The sequence below is a fragment of the Trichosurus vulpecula genome, chromosome 5 (genome assembly GCF_011100635.1).
Source record: "Trichosurus vulpecula isolate mTriVul1 chromosome 5, mTriVul1.pri, whole genome shotgun sequence".
NCBI lineage: Eukaryota > Metazoa > Chordata > Mammalia > Diprotodontia > Phalangeridae > Trichosurus > Trichosurus vulpecula.
Window position 1 is genome coordinate 58,568,285 of NC_050577.1, and position 17,706 is coordinate 58,585,990.

General features: G+C 37.4%; 1 protein-coding gene across 1 annotated transcript in view; it reads left to right on the forward strand.

Annotated features, from left to right (window-relative positions):
• MALRD1 (MAM and LDL receptor class A domain containing 1) overlaps positions 1-17,706 on the forward strand; it is a gene marked incomplete at its 5' end in the record, with an annotated part of 881,642 nt that overhangs the window by 180,257 nt on the left and 683,679 nt on the right. The window contains 3 exons of the mRNA XM_036760519.1: positions 6,591-6,743; positions 7,540-7,645; positions 12,833-13,200. Of these exons, the coding sequence (XP_036616414.1) occupies positions 6,591-6,743; positions 7,540-7,645; positions 12,833-13,200 (627 nt within the window). The remainder of the gene's footprint in view (positions 1-6,590; positions 6,744-7,539; positions 7,646-12,832; positions 13,201-17,706) is intronic.

Consider the following 17,706-nt stretch of genomic DNA (forward strand, 5'->3'; position numbering starts at 1 on the left):
CCATTAATTCTGGTATATTGTCTCGTTGTCATTCTCTTTAATGAAATTATCATTTTTGTGATTCGTTCTTTGATCCACCCATTCCTTAGGATTAGATTATTTCATTTCCAGTTAATTTTTAATCTAGATTTTGATGGCCCTTTATTGAATGCAATTTTATTGTATTATGATCTGAAAAGGATTTATATGATTGTTCTATTTTTCTGCATTTAGTTATGTGGCTTTTATATCATAATACGTTGTTAATTTTTGTGTAGGTTCCATGTACCACTGCAAAAAAGGTACATTCCTTTCTATTCCAAATCCATTTTCTCCAGATGTCTGTCGTATTTAATTTTTCTAAAATTCTATTTACCTCGTTTACTTTTTTCTGGTTTATTTTTTGGTTAGATTTATCTAGTCCTGAGAAGGAAAAGTTGAAGTCCCCTACTAGTATAATTTTACTATTTCCTCTTGAAATTCATTTAACTTTTCCAGAATTTGGATGCTATACCATTTGGTACATATATGTTTAGTTTTGATGTTACTTCATTGTTTATGGTACCTTTTAGCAAAATATAGTTTCCCTGCTTATCTCTTTTAATTAGAGCTGTTTAAGCTTTTGCTTTGTCTTAACTCATGATTGATACTGCTGTTTTTTTAACTTCAGCTGAAGCACAATAGATTCTGCTGTAGTCCCTTATTTTTACTCTGTGTGTGTCTCTCTGTTTCAAGTATATTTCATGTAAAAAACACATTATAGGATCCTGGTTTTTAATCCACTCTGCTATCCAGTTCCATTTTATGGGTGAATTCATCCCATTTGTATTCATAGTTATGGTTACTAACTGTGCATTTCCCTCCAACCTGCTTCCCCTACTCCCCTCTCTAGCTTTCTCTCTCTTCCCTTTCATCCAGTCCCAATTCAAAAGTGTTTTGCTTCTAATCATTGCCTCCCCAATTCCACCCTCCCTTCTATCACCACCCCCTTTTCTTACCACTCTCCACACATACTTCTCTATAAAGTAAGATAGATTTATCTTCCCAACCGAATGTTTATCTTATTCCATCTTTTTTTTCTCCCTGGAAGCTCTGGAATTTGGCTACAATATTTTTGAGAGGTTTTATTTTGGAATATTTTTCAGGAGTAATCAGTTGATTCTTTCAGTGTTTATTTTATTCTTTGGTTCTAGCATTACAGGGCAACTTTCCTTGGTAATTTCATGAAATATGATGTGTAGGTTCTTTTTTTGATCATGACTTTCAGATGGTCCAATAATTCTTAAATTATCTCTCCTTGATCCATTTTCTAGGTCAGTTGTTTTTCCAATGAGATAGCTCACTTCTGTTTTTTTCATTCTTTTGATTTTATTTTGTTGTTTCTTGATGTCTCATGGAGTCATTAGCATTCAATTTCCTGATTCTAATTTTTAAGGATCATTTTCTTCTGTAAGCTTCTGTGCCTTCTTTCCCATTTGGCCAATTCTACTTTTAAGGAGTTCTCTTCTGTGAATTTTTATACCACTTTTCCCATTTGGCCAATTCCCCTTTATAAGGAGTTCTTCTCTTCAGTGGATTTGTGTCCCTCTTTTACCATCTAGCCTATTCTGCTTCTTAAGCTGTTATTTTCTTCAGCATTTTTATGCCTTCTTTGCCAAGCTGTTGATTCTTTTTTCATGATTTTCTTGCATTACTCTCATTTATTTCCCAAGTTTTTCTTCTTTCTCTCTTATTTGTTTTTTTAAAATTCTTTTTGAGCACTTCCAGGGCTTATGACTAGTACACATTTTCTTTTGAGGCTTTGCATGTAGCTGCACTGATTTAATTATCCTCTTCTGAGTTTGTGTTTTGATCTTCCCTGTCACCGTAGTAACTTTCTGTGGTCAAGTTCCTTGTTGTTGTTATTATTGTTTGCTCATTTTCCTAGCCTATTTCTTGACCGTTAACTTCATGTTAAAGTTGGCTCTACTTCCAGGGTAGAAGGGGCACTGTCTGAAGCATTAGCATTTTCATGCTAGTGTTTTCAGAGCTAGTTCTGGAGTCTATATGTTTTCAGTTCTTCCAAGGTGGTGTGATCTAAGGAAAGGTATGGTTATTGCTCTCTCTGCTTATGCTATGGTCTGTGAACACCCACAAGCACTCTTTTATGACTTGGAGCTGTTACCCTTCCCCTGTAGTTGCATGCTCTATGGTATTAATGCTCCTCCTTACCCTGGGAGTGTGAAACAGAACTGCTTATGGACAACGCATCAGAGTCCTGCACTCTGTGTCAGCAAAGTTCCCTCATATTCTCCTTCTGACCGGTTATCTGACCCCCTTACCATCTATGGGCTGAAAATTCCAGAATCTGCCGTGGCATATATAGCCACTACCAAAGTCTGGGGCTAGCTTGCTAAGAGACAGTCTATGTAGGCACAACCTGTGCTGACCTTGTTCCACTCTCACTCCAGTGAGACAAACTGGCTGACCTTCAAAGGTGTCCTGGGCCTGGAAAATTGTTTCACCTCTTCCTTTTCTTGATTCATGTTGAGGCATTATTTTAATGTTGTTTATACCTGAAGTTGGGAGAGCTCAAGCAAGTCCTCACCTTTACTCCACCATCTTGGCTCTGCCTTGTGATTACTTTAAAATGCAAAACAATAAAATGAGGGGAGAGTGGACTATGCCTCCTTCTCCTTTTCCTCTCACAATTCTTTTTCTTTCATGCCTTAGCTCCAATGTCTCCTTCTCATAAAGAATTTTTTTTTCTGATTTCCTCTAGTTATTAATGCTTGCTTCCTCCTCAAATTATCTTGTATTCATTTATCTGTATCTGTTTTGTATCACTCTCATCCCCCACCCCCAAGGTCCTTGAGAACAATGGCTGTTCCTTTTTCTTTCTTATCATTGCCCTTGGCAGAGGAAAAAGCCTCTGATTTCCTTCCTCCCTCCCTCCCTCCCTTCCTTCCTCCCTCCCTTCCTTTCTCCCTCCCTCCCTTTCTCCCTCCTCCTCTTCTTCCCTCCTTCTCTTCTTCCCTCCCTCTCTTCTTCCCTCCCTCTCTTCTTCCCTCCCTCTCTTCTTCCCTCCCTCCCTTCTTTCCTCCCTTCTTCCCTCCCTTCCTCCCATCCATCAGAACAAGAGCTCTAGTTGATGAAAATCTCTCTGCAAATACAATGCAGTACAACTTATTTTATATTTATTTTTATTGTTGTTATTACTCAAAATTGCAAATTCACAATTCCAGGTGACTTTCTATGAGGATGTGGGATGGTATTTATTCCCAATTTGTAGCTCAATGCCTGGGGCATTGAGAGTTGAAGTGGCTTGTAAATATAATACTTTTCATTAACAATATGTATTTTTATATTGTTCATTTTAAAAAACCAGATATTCTGAAATTTTAAGTGTTTCAAGACTATGATATTCCATGGTCCCAGCCATATAATATCTCCAGGCTAGGATTATTGTTAAAAAGAAACAAAGAGGGCACTTTGCTCCAGAGAGTAGCTTGGGGTCATTAAAAGCACTAAACGACTTCCCAAATGTAAGATGGGTATGAGCAGCCTGCAGAATATTACTAACGTAAAAGTGCTCAGGAGAAGTATTATAACTGATAGCAGAGAAATAACATGTGATCAGCACAGGAGATGGGGGAGGACATGGAATGAAGGCAAAGGGTCAATTCATGGAAAACTCATGTATTCCATGGGTACCTTAACAAAGTCAAGAAATATAGGGGAAAGACCCCAGCACATTGAGTGGGCTCCTGGCAGAGTATTTATGAGGGCACATAGACAACAGTAACTGGGCTGTGAACTGCACCATTGGAGGGAGTATACACACTGAAGGTCACAGATCTAGCAAAAGACTAAAGAAGCAAACCAGTAGACTTAGCAATTAAACATACAATTCTGTATTGCTGACAGTCTGTATGGATATGTGTTAAGCTTAGGATTTTACTATTTTATTTGTTCTCCTCTGTTACAATGTAAGTTCCTTAAGATTAAGGAAATGTTTTCATCATGTTATAGAAATTGTGTACAATAAATAGTGTTATACATGAAATACTGAATCAATTTTAGATTGTCAGGGTGACAGCAACATGATGACTGAGTATTGTCTTGAAGGAAATGAACAAATTGATTATAAAGTCCTTCTCCAATATAAAATATCATAAAAACTCTAACATGAAAATTCAGCATTGCAGAGTTAATCTTCCTTGTGGTTGGTATATTTTCCACTCCTTGATTTTGGATTAGGCTCAAAGTAATTATCTGAAAAGTGTAAAACATTATAGAAAATCAACTGAACACATTAAATGTCCAAGTTCTTGATGCTATTTAGGTGCAAGTCTTGGCTACAGCTAAATGAATCCCTCACTCTGTAATCCAAATACAAGTGTCACCACATTTTCTTTCTTTTAAATTTAGTGTCAGTCACATAGGATTCGACACATATTCATTTAGTTGAAATTCTTTTTTAGAGAATATTTTTCTCTTCTAGATATAACCATCTGTTTTAGAATTTCTTTAATTTTCTCCCCATGGTAAATCAATCATTGTTCCTGGCATGTTTTCCCCTAATCCCCTAAAGTAGAAGCTGTTTTTTTTTCCTGAAAGTGTGAAGTTCCTATATTATTCCTCAATAGCTCCTTAATTTCTTACATGAGTTCTTTCCCATGGACATTATAAATATTTTAGTTGAGTTTCTACCTGGTGGACATCCTTTCATTATCTATCATTTGATCTAAACATTTTGGTGATCACACAGAGGTGTATTTCTTTTGGCATGTTCAATATTAATGATTTCCACATATAGTGTACAGCTTTGAGTCTTTCATTCTGGTCCTTTGCTATATTTCTTGGTTATTTTTTATTTATTAAATATACATACATATATATATATACATATATATATACATACATATATTTCTCTATGCACCTTATAGAATTTAGGAAGTGCACTTAGCTAGCAGCTACTCTTTGATGAACAGTGGCTTAATATTATGGGTTGATGACAACTCACCTTAAGAATAGAATCATAAATCCAATCCCCAAGTCACACGCTAGATATTTTATGCTTTAAAAATATCCCCAAGATTCAAAATTGAAAGAAGAAAGAAAACAAAAGGAGAAAATCAGAAATACATGGAATATCACTTTGGAGATTTCTTTCAATCTCAATTTAAAGAATTGTCATAAAAGTTCACATTTCTGTATCACTTTACAGTTTAGAGAGGACTCATGTCATAACCCCATGAGGTAAGAAGTACAGATGTTATTCCCTTTTTGTGGGAATAGAACAAACTAAGGATGAGATGAGAAAACTAAGGCTGATAGGCTCACTGTGATTTAACTAGAGTCATGTGGCTGTTAAGTGGCAAAGCTTTTGGATGTTAAGTCCAGCGCTTCTTCCACTCTATACAAAACATCTTTTGGTGAACTGGCTACAACTTAACCTCTATGCAGTTTCTCCTTTTCTCATCTCTACTTTTTCATTAGTCTTCAATTTCTCCTTTTCTACTAGCTGTTTCCCTACAACCTACATATATGGTCTTGTTTTTCCATCCTCCAAAAAGTCTCACTTGATAAAATGTATCATGCTAGCTATTATCCCATATGCCATATCTCTCCTTCCTTTTGTGGCAAACTCCTTGATAAGGGCCGTCTTCAATCGATGCACTTATTTCCTTTCCTCTCACTGTCTTCTTAACCTTTCTGGACTCTGACCTCGTCATTCAACTGAAAACTGCTCTTTACATAGTTTCCAGTGACCTCTTGATTGCAAAATCGAATGAGCCTTTTTCCTTCCTCATCCTTCTAGTCAATCTCTCTGCAGCCTTTGATACTCTCAGTCACTCTCTAATCCTTGATATTCTTTTCGTCTGGGTTTTTGTGAGAACCTTTATTTCCTGGTTCTTTTCTTACCCATCTCACCGCTGCCTTTGCTGGATCTTCATATAGGTCAAGCCCATTGACCGTGAATGTTTCCCAGGTCTCTGTCCTGGGCACTCTTCTCTTTTACCTTTAGACTATTTCACTTGCTATCTTATTGCTTCCCATGGATTAAAATATCACATCTCTGCTGATGATTCTTAGGTTTAACTTTCTTAGCCACATTTTACAGTTTGTGAAATGATACATGTAGTACCTGCCTCATATTGTTATCAAGAGGTTTAGATAGGTTAATAGATGTAAAATGCTTCCAAAAATATAAAGTGCTATAAATCATTTAGAGTATCAACTCAGGCTGATATCCCATATAATAACAGGATGGTATCAGGGATTTTCCCATTTCTTGGGTCTAAGTACCCTGCACAGCAGGAACAAGTTGCTGTCTCATTGCTTCTTGGACCAGATATTGGTTCTGGGAGAAATTAGGGAAGAGTAGGTGAAGGGAATAAACATTTATATAGCCCTTATTATGTATCAGTCACTGTGCTAATTTTTGTTTGTTAGTTTTTTAACAAATACTATCTCATTTGATATTGGAATAGAAGAGCCTTGCTAATGCATAAGAAAAAGTTCATTTCCAGATAGAAAGGGAGCTATAGAAGTCAATCACATCTACCGAAAAATTGACCAATTTATACAAAGAGAAACGTAGGACAAAATCTGTGTTTGTTTTTCAGCTTCCACATGTGACTTTGAAACAGACAGCTGTGGTTGGTTTGAAGCACACAGTGGGGATCATTTTGACTGGGTCCGAAATTCCAGCAGTACCCTCTCCATGGACTTTCAACAGCAGGCCCCAGCTCAAGATCATACTTATAATGAACCTCAAGGTAAGGAGGGAAAAGTGGGGTACGGGAACGTCTCACAGTTTCTCAGTCATGACATTAAGGAAGAGCAGGTTTAAATTGTATCTATTCTGACACCACGACAACCAAAAGGATTCTGTACATGCCACATGTGGAACAAAGTCCGCCCTTTACCCCCCAAAATGAGTTGAAAATTTGTTTGTACTGAACTGATTAAACTTAACACTTGCTTTGGCATTTTCTTGCGAAAGCTTGAGTCAAAGACTAAATTGGAATGCACAGGAGGGCAACTGGGAGAGTGAGGAATGCTAGATTCACATAAAAGAATTAATTGAAGAAAAGAAAGGTATTTAGGTCAGAGAAAAGAAGAGGGGGACACACAATAGCTGCATTCAAGAATTTGAGATGGTTTAGGTTTCTTAAGTTTAGTCCCAGAGTGCAGAATTCGAAGCAGTAGAGGCAAAGCTTGACTAGGTGTCAAGGTAACCTTCCTACATTAGGATTGTCCCAAACCTGGGCTTTCTTAGGGAGTAGGTTTTCTCCTCACTGGAAGTCAAGGCTGGATGACCATCTGCTTGACAGTGTAGAGCAGCATATAAAAAATGAATTGAACTAGGTGGCCTGTGAGTTAGCATCCAACCTTCAGACAGATTATGTGAACCATTAAGTACTTTAAAAAAAACCCAAGATGTGTTGGTTAAAAAAAAATTAGTCCCTGTTTGGTGTGGTATAGGCTAGCCTTAGAGAGGTCACAATCTTTGCTCTAGTACATGACATTTTGTTTCCATCCAATAGGTGAAGCCATTTTTTTTCTCAACAGGACACTTTATGTTCATTCTAAAGACCAGCAGCAGCATTTCACAGGTTGCTGAACTCCAGAGTCCAAGGTTCAGCCAGACAGGACCAGACTGCAGTTTTTCTTTCTGGTAACTATTAAGTGCTATAGTAAATTGATGAAACATCTTTCTTTTGCTCTGCCTGAGAACGAAGCTGGACTTTGTAGTTGTATACTGTGTATTTCCTTTGAAGCAATTACTGACTCTATTCTTTAGTGGTTAATTAAAATTTCTATCCAGTCAGAGGTTGAGGAATAAAATGATATCCAGTGGATTTTGACATTTTGACTTTTTTTTGTTTTTATCTTCAAAAAAACTTTTTTAAACATATGAAAGTTTTTGCAAAGCTCAATATGTGCTTGTGATAAATGGCCTTAGATGGAATTTTGAGGTTAGGGCATTTTTGGAGAAATATTCTTCTTTGAAGTAATTTGGAGTTTCTAAAAAGGCTTTTGGAGTCTCTAAAAAGAGTGAGAATGATTCCCTTGAATATAGTCTTATATATGAAATTCCTGCATACAGCCTGCCCAAAAGAACGTGATGAAACAAGCTTTGGGGTTCTCTTTGCCAGTCCTTTTATTCATTAATTTTTTTAATGACCAAGTAAAGCATACACTTGACCAACAATATCATACCCAAGTTTAGGATAAGTCTTTTCAATTTAACTAACAATTTCCATACAGTTATCAGACACTCATCCACATAGACTTTGATAAATAAATGGTCTCACTGATGTGTTGCAGACCAAAACTTATCCCTGACTTCTCATCCCATCCAATTCTTGTCTGAACTCTTGCCCAAGTCCTTCCAAGATGGTCTATATGATGTACAGGTTTTATTTTGAGTCTTTCATTATTTTGTAGATATCAGCACAGGATTCCACTTGTTATCTCTTGCTCTTTGCTGCATGTTTGGTTATCTCGTTTTCTAACCATACATGTCCTTGATGACATATTTTATATGTCTTATGCTCATCATCACTAATATACTTCAACATATTTATGGCTACCATGTGTCTTTTCATCACCCTTTGTATCATGTGATTTGGATTTTGTAGAGATCACAGTGTTGAGCATCTAGCTTTATTAGATTAAAACTGCATTAAGATTTGGGAATATACTATATAATATGAACCAGATGTAGTTTTTTGTGGGCTCACTCCCTTAATTTACTCATGCCAACATGTCAGGACCCCAAGGAAGACTACTATTCCCCTTAAGGTTTTAGGGGTAACCCTCAGGGTTATTGTTTTCTAATATTATCAATTTTGAGCCCCCATTCATTGTGTTCCCTAATATCATTCAGCCAGTAAAATCCAATTACCTTTGAGAAAAATAATTTACTGAGGAGGTATATTAAGAGCAGTACCTACAAAAACTTCACCCCATCCCATATAGGGATGAATTTTCACATTTCATATACAAAATCCTTTGGAAGAGTGGGTTTATAGTTAAACTACAATGGTAATTTAGCATACTTGTAAATAACATATGAAGGCAATGGGGTTCTTGGATTTCTTTTGCCAGGGATATCTGGCCCCCAAAGTCTTTTTATTTGTAATTCAGGTTATAATAAAATTCTCCTTAGGCTCAACTCTCAGTTGGACTCAATAGATTAATTCCATTCCACAGTCCATAGCCAGCATTTCTTTCTTTTTCAAGGAGTCATGATCCTTGAAGATGCCACCATCCTCAGGGGACTGTCTTCACCTTTGCTTGTAGGTCCTTTCTTTGTCATTAGCTTCTACCACCCTAATAGACTGTCCCTTCAACTATAATTGAGAGTTGGATCTTGAATAAATCTCTTGGTCACCTGGACACTTTCCTGTTGGAATTTTTAATTCACCTAACATCAAGAAGGAATAAACATTAAAGCAAGAGTGGGCATCATGTTCTTACTGCCACGTACCTGGATGGGAAAAGCATCATTGACTTATGTCACACCTGGCAACTTATATCAATTTTCATTTCCTTACTGCTAGGAAGGCAAAAGGATCACAAAGAATCAGAACACTATTTTTATATATAGACTCGCTCAGTTTTAACTCAGCAACTCATGAATCACCAGTTTTGGCTCTTCATCCAACCATACGACTCTTTATCACTACACTACCAGTCACTCAAAGGTAGAAGTAGTTTTGCTAAACCTTCATGTGTTAGATTGGGCAGGCAGAGGATATCTGTCCATGTTGGATATGATCTACCAGCAAGAGCAAATCCAACCATATTCTAAATCCTGTGGATGGTACAAGTGGTTTATTTGGTATAAAAAAGAAATCCTAAACACAAAAGACTCATAGCGAACATTAGCATACCAGCTCAAAATGGGATTAAATAATCTAACATTAATTAACTTAGTAACTATTGTTACATATATTGAAAAGCTGCTACCTAGTCCTCATAAGCATACCCAGCCATTTACAGGGACTACTAATTAGACATGTCACTTTTTCACCTCAGCTTTGCATTGTACAAATAATTTACAGTACAGGTCTGCTGATTTAATAGTCAAGTTTGGGGCATTTCTCTTGTTAGTAGCCTTTTTCTCAAAGAACACTGAGTTACTTGTTGGGGACTCCACTCATTGCTGTCTTTCAGTTCTAACCCAATGGATCCCAGGACCTTCAGACATCTTGGAATCATAAGGTTGCCTCTGGGCATGGGTGCTTCCTTTTCAGCATTGATAGTCATTCCCTTTAAATTAGGACAGAATAAACAGAAACATGAAAAAGGCATCTGGGCCATAAGCAAGGTGCGAGTTCATCTAGTTGAGTGTGCTTGTACTGCTAGAGTGAGGGAAAGGTCACCATGATGCTATGGTAAGATGGACCAGCATTACCCCATGATTCACCGGAAGTCTCATTGTTACTTAATGTCACCTGAAGAATAGAACCAAGAGACCAAGCTGGTAGCTGTTTCTTATTTTAATTTACATAATACCACCAAGTCCTTCCATAATTATAAGGCAGAGGAGGACTTAGGTGCTACTCAGCATTTGCCACATAGTGGCAAAATGTTGTCTATTCATTGCTGGTTCACTACGTTATAATCAGGTCTCAAAAATTCAGAAAAGTCCCAGAACCAGGAAGGGCAACTCCCAGCACACTCCATGAAATGACCTCTGTATACAGTCCAAAAAAATGTACCATACAGTTAACTCAATGGACTTGTCATAGAGCTGCTTGTCATAATCTGGGAATATATATTCTTCATCCACTTGATTTTTACTGCATGCATTAATAGGGCCATCTCTTTTGAGTTTCAAGGATTTTGTTGACAACCTCCTTTAATTGTCTAGAGCTTGATGCAGTCAGCTTGATTCACAACATGAGTTTCTGAAGAGCTCCACTTTCTGAAATCATTCTTTTTAGGGATGTTGTGTAGGATGGGTTCCGTGGCAGGTGAACATCTTTGGCTAGCCTCTATGATTGTGTCTATCAAAGAATCTTGCAGATTGGTTTTAAACAAAGCACTTTGCAAACTAACAGAAATCTGAATAGCTTTTATTTTGCTCTATCCAGTCATGTTTTCCCCCTGGTAATCAGTCAGTCAATATACATGAAGTTCCTATTATTATATCAAGCACGTTGACAGCAACAACAACAAAAAAACAACAACACGTACAACAAAATCTGTATTATCTATGTTTTTTTTTAACTTTAGTGTGATTCTGAAGCTGTGGTTGGCTCTAAAGCATTTCCTCTGTAATGTGGGAATGGGGCTCACCCTAGACCAGTGGGAAATCCTGTCCTTCAGACGTGCACAGTATTTCTCTTTCTGAAGTCTCCTATATAGAAACTGAGTAACTTGCATTTGGGCAAGCTAAAAGCCTGCTTGTTTTCTTCTCACGTGTTGGTATATGCATGGATCCTTTTGATAAAGACCTTAGATGGAGGAGAGGGCTGGCATATGGGTTGGTCAGTGATATCATCTTTTTTAGTTACTAATGACATCTACAATGTTTTCCATTCACTTGGAATCCTTTCCTCCTTGAGACATTTTGAAAATCCCTCCCTGTATGCCTTTAAAATTACACTAACTCCAAGATAGATTTCTCTTGCACATATTTGATCAGGCCCAACTGCCTCTCCTGACTGCTCTTTTGCAAGTGATATTTCCTTTTTCCAATGTAGCACACGTGTTACTAAAGTATTAGAGTCCAAATGTAGTGATTTTCCTGCTTGAGATGATAAGAATAAATGGCTATAGTATTGCTGGCAGATATACTCCATTTCACATCTATTTGTTCTCTTCCTTTTTAGCTTTAGTTTCATCTGTAAATGCTGTCAAGATGATTGGACTTAGTTGCTTATAACACCAAACTTGATGGATGCTCCTTTTCTTCCCATTGTATTGTGAGCCTATAATGCTCATAATCTTCCATCGTGTTTCGCAAATGAGCTTGTGTTCTAAATAATTACTGCATTTGACCACACCCCTTTTCTGGGCAAAGGTATCAACTCTGCTGGCTGAAACAATTTCCATGCTCTTTTGGCCTCCTCAATGTGATGATTGTTTTATACTAGTTAAATATCTCAGAAACGACAGTTGCCACAGACATACTCTTAGCTATTTCTATTTTTTTCAGGATCAATAGTAGCCAATAAACAACCAATAAATATTTATTAAACTCCTACTATGTGTCAGGGACTGTGCTAAATGCAGTTAATCGTTTGTTGGGTAGGACCTTTTGTAACTGGATATAGAGTCTTTCTTTATCTTGATGCTGGATACTAATGATAAGTAAATAAACATTTTCACTCAAAGAAAAGTTTACTGCATTTCAGTCTCTTTTCATTAAAAAAAAGAAAAGACTTGGAAATTCATTTATTGAAAGCATTTACAGAGCATAAGTTGCAGGCATGCTCTTGCATTTATTAAGCATTCTTGTTTTCCTCTGTAGAAACTTTTAAGAAAGGTACTGCATTAAATTCGCACAATTAACATTTTACTTCAGAGTTCATATTGTCAGAATTTATTGTGTTCATTTCTAAAGATGAGAATTTTTCTATCCAACTGTGGATTATAGTTTAATCACGCAGATTCCTACATTGTATACTAAACTCCTTAGAATGGAAATATAGGATCCTGAAAACATGAGAGGCTGAGCAGTGACAGAGAAGCTAATGCCCATATGGTGTAATATGTCTCAGGAAATGAAGAGAAGAAGCATTTGTTTTACTTAATGATTCATTGATCCAGCAGAAGCCAGCATCATTCTGAATTGTTCATATGTTTCACAAACCATTCCATTTCTCTCTTTTCTGTTCTTTTCCAGGTTTTATAACTATGGTGAGGCAGTGGGAGCGGCAGAGATGCAGCTACATGTAGAGGGGACCAATTACTCAACCGCTCTCTGGAGAGTGTTATACAACCAGGGAAACCAATGGTCCAAAGCATTCGTTCAGCTTGGACGCCTCACTCAGCCCTTCTATTTGTCACTGGTAAAAGTCAGTCTTAGAGGTTATGATGGGATCTCAGCTGTTGATGATATCACATTTGAAAACTGTGCCCTTCCTCCTCCTGCTGTGAGTTGTGAAGGCCCCGATCATTTTTGGTGTAGACAGACCAAAGCTTGCATACACCGTCTTCTATTATGTGACCTGGTGGATAATTGTGGCGATAACAGTGATGAGGCTCATTGCAGTAAGTATTTCTAGCCTCTCTTTTATCCTGTTTCTTCTCTTTCAATTCACTGTGCCATTTTTATCCTAGGTGGATGGCCTTAGACTTGATTTCAAAGGTAATCTAGGTCTCTTTGTTCACTTGAAGTTCTCAGGGCTTGCCATTTGAACATTGTCATACAGGGGAATCTCTAATGCGCCTGTTCCAGAAGCTCAGTACAACAGGCCAGATTCGAGTTATCTACCAAGAAGACAATTTTTGCTCTTCTCCTGCAATGACATAGGTCACTTGCCAAAAGGTGACATTTTCTCCTTATTGCTACATTGTATATTTACTAAACAGCAAAAAAAAAAAAGAAATTATAAATTCAAATGAAACACGGACAATGTCATTAGCATTTGGAATTTACAGATGATTTAATAAAATAGTGGCTAATGCAACTCAAGGCTTGACAGTGTTTTGGAGGTAGCCAAATTGGACCTGCCATAAATTCCAATGGATGCAGTTCTTATACTTCATAGAGTCTGTGAGCAGCTAAGAAGCACAGTGTACAGAATGCTAGGCTTAGAGTCAGGAAGAACTGAGTTCAAATGTGGCATCAGGCACTTTATAGCTGTGTGACTGTAGACAAGTCACTTAACTGCTTTCTGCCTCAGTTTCCTGAACTGTAAAATGGGGATAATAATAGAACCTAATTCACAGGGATCAAAGGAGGAAATATTTGTAAAGTATTTAGCACAGGGCCTGGCACATGGTATATAAATGTTAGCTATTAGTGTTGTTATTATCTTTATTATTAATTGTTATGCTTAGCACAGTGTCTGGCATATAGTGTTTAACCAAGTCCTTATTCCCTTTCTTCCTTGCCTTTTTAATTCATCATTGTCATTATGCTTTCCCTCTATGGAGATCACACCATCTCCATGCTTTAGTAGATGATTACAAAACTCCTTGTGTCCAAAATTAAATAACTAACTGGTTGTCAACACTCTAAAGATGAATGTGTTCCAGCTTAACTTGGCAATGTTTCAAACAACACTGCTACAACAGGATTACTACTGAAACCTTCCCAGTTTACTAGGAATTTTTTTTTGTCAAGACAATTGGAGTTAAGTGACTTGCTCAGGGTCACAAAGCTAGTATGTGTCAAGTGTCTAAGGCTAGATTTGAACCCAGGTCCTCTTGACTCCAGGGCCAATGCCCTAGTCTCTTCACTGCACCACCTAGCTGCCCCAGGAATTTATAGTTTTATCATATCCCCCTTCATTTAACTTTTGGTCTACTCAGATTGGCCTTCTTCCTGTTCCTTTAACATAATATCCCATTTCCAGTCTCCATGTCTTTGCACCAGGCTGTCCTCCATACCTGGAACATACTCTCTCTTCACCATTTCCTTAGTTCAGGTGTTTCCTATGTATGATCTTTTATTATCCTCTAACTGCTAGTGCATTTTCCCTAAAACTATTTAGTATTTTGTGTATTTTTTGCATATACACAAATGTGTATATGCTCTCTCTGCCATTGAAAAAAAGTCCCTTGAGGGAAGGAGCTGTTTGATTTTTGTCTTTGGATTGCCAGCACCAAGCACCGAATATTAGGGTGTCCCAAAAAGTCTTAGCTAATTAAGCTTTAATAGCTTAACACTGTACTGACTTCAGAATACCCTGTATAATTGGCTCTTAATAAAATGCTTGTCAATTTACTGATTGGATCTCAGATTTTGTGCTTTACTGGAGTCTCCTTTGAGAACTCCTATGAGTAATATTGGACTGAAACATTCAAAATAGAACTTTGGTGGAGGCACTGAATTTAGCTATCTAATATTTAAAGGTATATTCTGTTATTATCAGTGGATGATCTTGATAAGAAGTATTGACAATGTTCATAGTTTTATGCAGTGTAGCTAGGCAAGCCAGACTTTCAAAAAAATCTTTCAAATTAGTTGCTGACTAGGCATAAATAGGCACACATTAGCCTTGAGATCAGCTAGGTAGGGGTCTAGCTGCACATTCTAATCTACCTTTTATCTTTGTTGTATTGTCTGAAGGACCCACGGCAATGTAAGTAAGGACAGTATTTTTTAAAAATAGCATTTTATTTTTCCCCAATTAAGAAATTAAGATAATTTTATTAATTTTAAGAATTAATTAAGAAAACTAAGAAAAATTTTTAGCATTCATTTTTACAAGATTTAGAATTTCTAATTTTTCTTCCTCCCTCCCTCCCTCCTCTCCTCCTCTCTCCCCTTGCCTCCTCTGAAAATGGTATGCAGTCTGATATAGTTTATATGGCGCTATTATGTAAAACATATTTGTCATGGTCGTGGAAAAAGATCAAAAGCAAATAAGACCACGAGAAAGAATAAAGCAAGTGATAAAAATATGCTTTGATCTGCATTCGGAGTCCATCAGTCCTTTATCTGAATTTGGATAGCATTTTCCTTTGTGAGTCCTTTGTGCTTGTCTTGGATCATTGTGTTATGGAGAAGAGCTGAGACATTCATAATTGATCATCACACAATGTTGCTGACACTGTGTACCATGTTTTCCTGGTTCTGCTTATTTCACTTTGCATCAGTTTGTACAAGTCTTTCCAGGTTTTTCAGAAATTTGTCTGTTCATTTCATATTGCACAACAGTATTCTGTTACATTCATATTCCACAACTTCTTCAGTCATTCCCCAATTGATGGGCATCCCCTCAATTTCCAATATTTTGCCACCACATAAAGGGCTGCTATAAATATTTTTGCCCATGTTGGCCCTTTCCCATTTTTATGATTTCTTTGGGATACAGACCTAGTGGTAGTATTTCTGGGTCAAAGAGTATACACAGTTTGTTGCCCTTTGGGCATAGGAATGACATTCAAAGAAGAATAAAACCTTCTATACCTTCAAAAGGTAGGGCAACATTTCCTGGTGTATGTATATGTATTTACTTTGTTCCTTTTAGGGTAGAGATGGGTACCCCCTTCACCTGACATAGACTTAGAAAATGAAAATTCACTATGTATGTAGTGTTCAGTCAGACATCATAGAAAATGCCTTACCTTTTGTGCCAGTTAAAAATAAAATGCATTTTAAAGGCTCAGACGCCTGACAGTCTACTGACACCTGGGGAATCACACTGCATGTTGCCCAGTCTAACTCACAGCTGGGTTTGATTATTCACAAGTGAAGAAATATCAGATGGAAGTTTACCCCTCATTTGACATTTACTCACTTGGTTACCTTCGTTAGGCCTGAGAGGAAGCACAGCAGTTTTTGTGAGTCGGATGATTTGGGCTTGCTCCACTGCATTTATTCATAGACAATTTTGTTTATCGCATTTTAGTGATTCTTCACCTTAGGCTCCAAGTGCAGTTGCAGAGGTGGATAGTTAAAGATAACTGACATGAAATTTCTAAAACATTAACCTATGGTAATGAAGCTAAAAAAAAGTGGAGACCATCATTTATTCTCTTCATTTTTCTTTCACTGTCCTCCAGCCACACACCATCTCCATGTCTTCTCTGTCCTTCCCAAATAACTCCAAACAACCACATATATGAAGTTGCCATCCTATAAAATCCTGGACTGGATATAAGGATATCGAGTAGACCTGTGATTTCATTAGTACAGAGATTTAAGGAAACCTCTTTCTCCCAATGCAGGTCAGCGCTTTGCAAGTACTCATCAAAATGGAAATGCTAAATACCTTCTAAAGGCATAGCAGTATTTCCTATTGTATGTGTAGGTACTTAATTCTTTTAAGTGTAGAGATGGATAGATAACCCCTTCTCCCACCCTGCCCTAAAATTTCGTGGAGACTGCAACCTTATTGGGGGAGGAAGATTTTTATGCTTAAAACAGCCCACTATACAAGTTTAAAATTAGCTGCTAAATTTATGGTAGATTCCCTTTGCACCTTCTCTTGGCTCCATCCATTTCAATCCAATTGAACCCAACAGGCATTTATTAAGTACCTTGTATGTGTCAGGAGTTTTGCTAGATGTTGGGAACATGGGAAAAAACAAACAAACCAAGACAGTCTCTGCCCCCAGAGAGCATATATTCTCTGGTAATGTAGTTGTTTTTTGTTCTCTTAGAGGACCAAAATGATATCACTATGTTAGAGTCAAGTTACAGTGTGTCTGATTGTGGCTGATAAGACCAATAGGAGCTTGAAATGCTCTACCACCGGTTGGACACAAATAGTCCATATGAACATTTTGGGTGGATTCTCTCAATTTATGCATCTCATGTTTCTTTTGAGCCACTTCAAATTCTGCTTTGCTCATAGAGCACAGCGCCTTCTCTGATGAGGGCACGCCATACTGGGTGGTCCTGTGCCAGTGTCTCCCGTGTCATGCAATCAATTCCAAAGTTCTTAAGAGAGACCTTGAGAGTGTCCTTGTATCACTTTCTTCTGAACACCATGTGAGCACTTGCTCTGTGTGAATTCTCTATGAAATAGTCTTTTAGGCAAGCATACATTTGGCATTTGAACAACATGGCCAGCCCATTGGAGTTGTACTCTCTGCAGTAGA